Source organism: Phascolarctos cinereus, unplaced genomic scaffold (genome assembly GCF_003287225.1).
Source record: "Phascolarctos cinereus isolate Bilbo 61053 unplaced genomic scaffold, phaCin_HiC Scaffold_816;HRSCAF=1467, whole genome shotgun sequence".
NCBI classification, from domain to species: domain Eukaryota; kingdom Metazoa; phylum Chordata; class Mammalia; order Diprotodontia; family Phascolarctidae; genus Phascolarctos; species Phascolarctos cinereus.
In genome coordinates, this window is record NW_027556198.1 from 181,964 (window position 1) to 190,419 (window position 8,456).

The window sequence follows — 8,456 nt, forward strand, 5'->3', positions numbered from 1 at the left end:
ATGGAAGAGAATACATCACCAATTCAAGGGAACCTCCAAAGTCAATCAACGGCTGGGAGCCCCGTTGCAGCCTGTACAAACTTGAATTGTGTAAAGATTTTCCCGGGCGAAGCGTCCTTCCCGCGGGTGAGGCTCAGCGGGCTTATAGGACGCAGTGTTTTTATATTGTTCTAAACAAAGAAGGCTTGGGGCCAAGAAGCCCTTTTTGATGCATGCGCTATTCATGGTTTGTTCAATACACATCTGACCTTAGCCACGCTCCCATCCGCCTGAGGCTTGGTATTTTGTTTTTTAATAACATCACGTCTCACAAGGAGAGGAGCCAACCCTCCATGTCAACGTGACCTAGGAATGGCTAGTTCCTTGAATGCTAGGCCAAGAACACTCAGAGTTATGGAACGGTCATGACCGAGATTTGAACTGAACCTATTTATTTGAGTGATCTTATTAATTTAAAGGGGAATTTCCAATTTCCATTTCACTTGGCCTTAAGATCATGAGAATAATATGTGAGGGGCAAAGGTGTGACATGAGTGTATATAGTGCGTATTTTGGTATACATACAACAATTGCATATACAAAGACATAAAAAGAACAAAGCAAGTAGTAGTAGGGGTAGCTAAGGAATTAAAATACATAGTAGCAGTAGGAGATTTAAAAAGAAAATCATACCAATGATGATTAGTATCTGAGATCACTAAATGAGAAGCTTCGACTAGTCTTCCTGCGGCTATAAGAGTCTGTATTCGATGTTCATTTAACGCGCGTTGGTTTACTCTAATAACTTTTTGATTTCAGTCGACTGATTCAAGATGTTCATAAGGGGATATAGAGATAGAGACACATGAGGTAGAGGCTAAGATTGGGGTACCCAAGCAAAATTTTAACTAGGTTAGTGTCTGGTGGAAAGTAAAAATCATTTCCTTGCCAGCGTAGGAAAGATACATTGGATAAGCAACCAGAAAATGGAACAATAGTAATATCTACAGATAGAAGGTCAGAGTGATTATTAGAGGCTATACAAACATATTGAGTAGATACTTCATATATCATAGAAAAGTTACTCACTGGGTATAAAGTTAGATCACACAAATTGGATGAATGTGAGAGAAGGCAGGGTTCCATCTGCGAGTCATCATCCCACAAACAATCCCTCCATTAGTTACAACACAATCAGACAGAGTATGAGTTACATTATACCAATCTATATAGTTTCCATAGATATGAGGTAAAGCAAAGTATTTATGTAAGACAAAAGGTATTACATGAAATTGGCACATAACAGTCCAAGTTTTAACTTGGTAGAGTATAATAGTTCCAGCGCACCAAAGTGGAGTGCATCTAGCATTCTCAGGTTTTTGCTTTTTCCATACATCTGACAAGTCAAGTATATCGTTCCATATGTGAGAGTTACCTTCCTGTAGTAATCTTTGGGCATTTTCCTTCTGTATGAGGGTATATAAGTTTTGCAAGGAACATTTAGTCCAATTAAATAAAACACAATGTTTTTCATAAGGTGTAAATTAACGAGGATGCTATTATTAAAGACTTGTAAAAATTGGCCTTATATGTAATGTATTTTGGTGTGGCAGGATCGTTGTGGGTAACCATTGGGCATTCACAGTCAAAGCTTGAGAAACATCTTGTCCAGCACTGCGCAGTCTGCTAGCCAAGGTCTCAAGGTCTATAGAATTAACTATACCCAAACCAGTTCCTGCACCACCAAGTAATGTATCATACCAAGCTCTTTTTTCCTGACACAACTTTCTAAAGAGGGAAAAGTTACATTATAATGAAACACTATTTTGTGTTGCAAGATAGAGGTGTTAGTACATGAGCGGGGGACACGAATTATTCCAGGAGGTTTCGGAGTCACAGGTACAACCCATACTAATTGGTTTAGATATTCTTCATACAGCCCATTGGAGGTGTTACGACAATAAAAATATTTTCTGTCGTCCGCTTGTGATAGTGAGACAGTGTAGGTGGAGTTTACTTGTGTCCAATTATATGTTACAGATCTTAACCTTTTAGGAAAATATGGACTAGGTGGCCAACTTGTAAGGGTACAGGATATATTGGTACCGTTTGCTGCAGTTACAGTTAGATTAAAACTAGTTAAATTGACTCTCATTAGGGGAAATAGAGGGGCGTCCCAAACTTCTACGTTGAATGGGTATGACCAATTCATGATCTGGGTGTTGTTTTCACCAACGTAGATGGAATCAGTACGCGGTCCTTGCTGAGGATTTCCCACTGGAATACCTGGAGTCCATGCCATAGTTAGCGTGTAGCAGGAAAACACTGTAAAACACTTAATTTCGCAAAAACATTTGGGTTAGTGGGACATGATACCACTTATCATCACCAGGGTATACTACTATGGCAGTATTAGTGTTTCCTTGTGCGATGAGCTCAGCTGGCCTTGGTCTATCAGATTGATGCTTCTTTATCCAAACTTTAGTACCAGGAATTGCCTTTTCTGGTATCCAGGAGATGTCACTATTATTAGAGCTCCCAAATCCCTGATCTCCTCTTTCTGTGGAGTCAGGAGACCCATTGATTTTCTGCCACGAACCATTTAAATAGGGTAATATCACTAGTTGACAAATTCTCTCACCAGTCTTACATTCAAAAGGTTCGCTTTCATGAGAGTTATGTAAACAAACTTTAATTTCTCCTCTATAGTCATTGTCTATGACCCCACCCAAGACATGGACTTGGTTGTTTAGGGCTAAACCAGATCTAGAGAACAATTGTCCATAGTGTCCTTCAGGGAGCTTAACTCCTACTCCTGTAGAACACAGTTGTTGGCCTAATGGAGGAATATGGACATCATGAATTACATATAGATCATACCCAGCGGAGCCTAAAGAGGCATGCCAGGGCTGCCTAGCATTCTCATGTAAAGTCCACCATTGAATGGTCAAGGGGGACGAAATTCTCCTTATTTGTAAATTAGGAGTCATCATTCTTGAAAGAGGAGTCCCACCCCCATCAGTCAGAGGCCTGTTATTTAATTGCTTTAAGGCCTCAAACAAATTTTCTTTCCATCTCTTCAAATCATGGTTCTCACTTAATTTCTTTAGTTTCTCCTTTAATAATCCGTTCATTCTTTCTATCAAACCAGCGGCTTGGGGATAATATGGTATATGGTAAATCCATTCTATATTATTATATTTACAATACTCATCTATATCCTTACCTTTAAAATGTGTACCATTATCACTCTGTATTTGTAGGGGGTCCCATAATAAAGAGAAATAATATCTAGGGTTTTACAAGTGTTTTTCTGGGTAGCCCGTTTATAGGGGCAGGCAACTAATACCCCAGAGTAGGTGTCCACACAAGTGCAGGCATATTGACACCCCTGACTAACAGGTAAGGGTCCAATATAGTCTATTTGCCAAATTTGAGCAGGTAAAGACCCTCTAGCCAATTCTCCAGTGATTTTCTTCGGCACAGGCCGATGAGCAAATAATTGACATTGTATGCAGTTTTGTACTATTTGCTTAAATAGATCCAGAGGTATGTTAATCCCTCTGTCTAATGCCCACCTGTAAGATGCAAGAGCGCCAAGATGTCCTGCGGTGATATGGACCCATTTTCCTAATTGTGTTTCGTTTTCCTTTCTGGGGGTGACCTTTAAAGCTTTTCCTTGAAGTTTGGATAATTCATCAGCACGGGCATTATACTCACGTTCCACAGAATCTTGATTCACATGGGCATCTACATGAAATACAGATACATTAGTACATTGACACCATTCCCATATTTGTTCCCATAATTCTTTTCCCCACACATCTTTGTCTCTAATTTTCCATTCGTGTTTCTTCCAAATTGGCATCCAAACTGCTAGGCCATTGGCTACGGCCCAGGAATCAGTATATATATGACATTGGCCACCTTGTTCCTTTTGAATTACTTGATAGACAGCCACTAATTCGGCCCATTGGCTACTCCGGCCTTCACCAGAGCTTTCCAAAATAGTATTGCATGAAGGGTTATAGGCTACAGCTTTCCAGCACCTTTTAGATCCTATATATTTAGCCGACCCATCCGTAAACCAGGCATGATTCTTTTGTTCAGGGGATAACAAATCATACCCGCTATTCCAAGAGACGGGCGATTGTTCATAAGTTTTTGGTATATCAACATCATTGGAATGTTTTGATAATTCTAATACCTTTTCATGCAAGGTGGAAACACCCGATCTGCCTGTCTTGACTCTATTTTGCAAATACCATTTCCATTTAATAATTGATGATTCTTGGGCATGTCCTATTTTATGTGAGGCGGGGGTCCCCATAATCCAACTCATAATGGGTATGGCTGGCCTCAATACAACTTCATGGTTTAAAGTTAAATGTTCTGTCTCTACCAGGGCCCAATATGCAGCCAATAATTGTTGTTCAAAAGGAGTATAATTTTGGCCAGCAGGTGGCAGTTTCCGCGACCAAAATCCTAAAGGAACATTCCTGCCCTGTTGTTTTTGCCATAAACTCCAATCAGCATATCCATGCAAAACTGTAACTTGCAATTCCATCGGCCCTGGCTGTACAGGCCAAAGATCCAGGGCAGTTTGAATAGCTATTTTGGCTTCCTCAAAGGCTTTCGATTCTGTTTCCCCCCATTCAAATGCATACTTTTTCCGGGTAACTTTATACAATGGCTTCAAAATCTGACCTAAATGAGGAATGTGATTCTCCAGAAACCAAACAACCCAACGAACTTTGAGCTTCTCTTTTGTCCCTAGGAGGTGAAAAATCTAATATTTTTTGCTTGGCCTTGGGGAGGATTTCTCTATGACCCTTATTCCAAATTATTCCTAAAAATTTCACACTTTGAGCTGGACCTTGAATTTTATCAGGATTAATCTCCCATCCCTTCTCCTTCATATGTTCTATTAGTTGAGTTAATCTTTTCTCTACCACCTCTTTATTCTCTGCCTGTATTAAAATATCATCAATATAATGAGTTATTTTCACATCAGACCATTTCAACTCATCTAAATGCTCAGCTACAATTCGGTGGCAAATGGTTGGGCTATGTATATAGCCTTGTGGGAGTCGTGTAAAGGTATATTGCCTGCCTTGCCATGTGAATGCAAACTGATCCCATTGTTTGGGTCTATGGGTATAGTGAAAAAAGCATTAGCCAGATCTATTACGCATACCAGAAACCTTTATAGGCTTGTATACTCTCAATTAAGGATATTGTATCCGGTACAGCGGCGTGTAGAGGTGGAGTAAATTTATTGAGTTGTCTATAATCCACTGTCATTCTCCATGAGCCATCAGATTTTCTAACTGGCCAAACTGGGTTATTCCATGCAGTAGTGGTCGGGATCATTACCCCAGCTTGTACATATTCCTGTATAGTTTTAGTAATTTCTGCTATTCCTCCAGGAATTCTATATTGTTTGAGATTTACTATCTGGGATGGAGTAGGTAATATGACAGGGGTATTCTCAACTTCCCTACTATAGCATATTTGAAGGGACGGGCAGCGAATTGATACTTTCCGTCTGGTAAATATAAAGTCATTCCTTTTAATATATCTATCCCTACAATATATTCTGGTATAGGAACTACAACCACGGTATATTCTCTTTTAGAAAAGTTGCCAATTTTCATTTCTAGTTGAACTTGTTTAGCAGGGATTTCATCGCCCCCTAATCCAGATATAGTTATAGGTATTCCTTTTTTAAACTTTGAAGGATTTCCATATATTAACGTGGCCTCCGCCCCCGTGTCCACTAGGGCATTTGCCTTGGTGGTTGAACCATTCCTCCAAAAAATAGTTATTGGAACATGAGGCCGATAATCAGTATGCAAAGCATGGACACGAAGGGTTTGGCCTTTTTCCTAGTCCCTTTAAAATGGTCCAATGAGGGTATAGTGAGGGAGGAGCACTGGGAGTAACAGCATTCAAAGCCGAAACTTGACCAGCGTTTTTCACTTTTTTCTTATACAACTGGGCTAGTTCGGAAGTGGGAATTCCATCTATCTCTTCCCTATTTACTCCAGCCTTCAGAAGGGCTGAGAATAGCTCCCTCCGGGTTAGTCTGTTCTGTGAACTATCGGGGCTTTCCCCAGTCTCTGGAAGCAGTTTCTCCCACATCCCTAAATTCCCCAAGATCTCCCAGTTGGGACAGTTTGTCAATTACTTGTCCTAAAGATTCTCCCGTGGCTGCTACTAATAAAGTCAGAATCAGATGTTTATATGTCGCAGGGCGGTTTTAACAACGGGGGCCCGATGTACAGCAATCACAGGGGTATCAGTGTAGGTATCAGCTTCTCCTACTACAACCGCAGTTTTCATAACTTCTTCCTTTAGTTTTTGAATCCCATCCTTAAGAGTATACCACGGGCGGGCGGCATTTGGCCACATAGAGGAATCGGGATACTGGGTCCTCAATCCTTGAGCTACTAGCTCTAAAATTGTGGTGTTTGCACCATTACTTGAGTGCTACCTGGCCGTGATCACGAAATGCCTGTTGTACAAAGGGATTGGAGGTCAGGCTTAAAAATTTTAAACAGTCCTTAGGATCTAACCACACTCCTCCTGCCCCCATCACTCAATCTTACAAGCCAGGAGATTGCAGGTTCTCCCGACCGCTGTGAGAACCTACTAAGCAAATCCGTAATTTCTCTTTGGAGTAATCTTCCGTAATTTCAGTCACCCTGGGTGGGTTAGTTCCCTCCTTTTCGGCTTTCTCCTAACTATCCGAGCTTCCCCTCCTTAACGTCCGGAATTTCCTCCTCTATCACTTCTTCCCACCCGTCGTCATCCTCATCCCAAATATCGCCGTCCCAAGTATCAGGGTCCCAATTCATATTTGCTGCGGCGATTACAGCATGCACTTTCCTTTTATTCACTTTTCCTCGCCTATTTCTATATTTATACTGTGCCACCCGAACAGCAGCCTTCTCGGCTACATTTTGATAATTCCTAGCTTGATCCCCTAATACAAAATTCTGGCACTGCAGCATAGACAATCGACCCTGCAATTCAGACATTTCTTTCTCCATTTGTGCTTTCTCTTCCTCCTTCCTGTCTAACTCCAAACACACTGTCCTATATGCAGTCAGAAGAGCCCACCCTCTTCGGCATACTCCACTCATTTCTTTCCCCTTTTCAATTGGAATATTAGATAAACATGCAGTCAACTGTGAGGGCCTTCCGTTCCTCACCCTGCTCCCCCAATCCTCACTAGGTCCTGTGCACTGTGACCAGGTTTTTGCGAGCGAGGGAAACGGAGGGTCCTCCCAACCGGGGACCTCTACCGGAGCCCGGGGCTCAACATTTCTCTTAAAGAAAGGCATTTATACAGCGAATCCTGTTCGTGACGCCAATTTTGTATTAATATGATTTAGTGAGGTTCGGATTCGCTCCTATAAATGACACTCTCCAATGCACCAGAAAATAATAAGAAATAGATAATTTATTTAGAAGAAGCAAGGCACAGATAGTTTGAATTTGCATAGAAAGCATATAACAATAAGAACAATCAATAATATAGCACCGATCAAGAGAGTCGGTAATGGAAGAGAATACATCACCAATTCAAGGGAACCTCCAAAGTCAATCAACGGCTGGGAGCCCCGTTGCAGCCTGTACAAACTTGAATTGTGTAAAGAATTTCCCGGGCGAAGCGTCCTTCCCGCGGGTGAGGCTCAGCGGGCTTACAGGACGCAGTGTTTTTATATTGTTCTAAACAAAGAAGGCTTGGGGCCAAGAAGCCCTTTTTGATGCATGCGCTATTCATGGTTTGTTCAATACACATCTGACCTTAGCCACACTCCCATCCGCCTGAGGCTTGGTATTTTGTTTTTTAATAACATCACGTCTCACAAGGAGAGGAGCCAACCCTCCATGTCAACGTGACCTAGGAATGGCTAGTTCCTTGAATGCTAGGCCAAGAACACTCAGGAGTTATGGAACGGTCATGACCGAGATTTGAACTGAACCTATTTATTTGAGTGATCTTATTAATTTAAAGGGGAATTTCCAATTTCCATTTCATCTATCCACATCATTATGTGGAGACTTTTAAAAAGTTTGAAGAACAAAATTTCTAAGTAATTGAATCATTTTATGTACAATGCCAGCATTTTAATAAAAGGATGGTCATTTAACTGTTTCTCTTAGACCAAAGACAATGATGGCAGTGGGCTCAAGGCTCATATGCCCGTTGGAAGAGGGGTGTTCCTGAGGCTGGCAATCAACTCTGATTGGTGAACAATGAAAGAATAAATATTACAATGAGGGGCTGACCTTATTCAAAGGAACTCTGATTATGTAATTTACTTGTAAGTCACCCCCAACCTTGGGCAATCTCTTCAAAGAATTTATCTCCATCCAAACTTGAGTAAAGCACAATGGCTTCCCCACCTCAGTGGGGTCTGAAGAAGATTGTTAAGAAAGTTAGTACAATCTTATCAGTAATACTC

The 8,456-nt window shown here is 41.1% G+C and overlaps 1 protein-coding gene across 1 annotated transcript; it reads right to left on the reverse strand.

Annotated features, from left to right (window-relative positions):
- Positions 1–627: 627 nt before the first annotated feature.
- Positions 628–6,123, reverse strand: LOC144454949 (uncharacterized). Its single transcript, XM_078147707.1, has 3 exons — positions 5,916–6,123; positions 3,558–4,752; positions 628–2,314 (listed from the first exon to the last, which is right to left on the reverse strand). Exons 1-3 carry the CDS (start codon positions 6,121–6,123, stop codon positions 2,284–2,286), a joined length of 1,434 nt encoding a protein of 477 aa, XP_078003833.1. The 3' UTR covers positions 628–2,283.
- Positions 6,124–8,456: the final 2,333 nt, after the last annotated feature.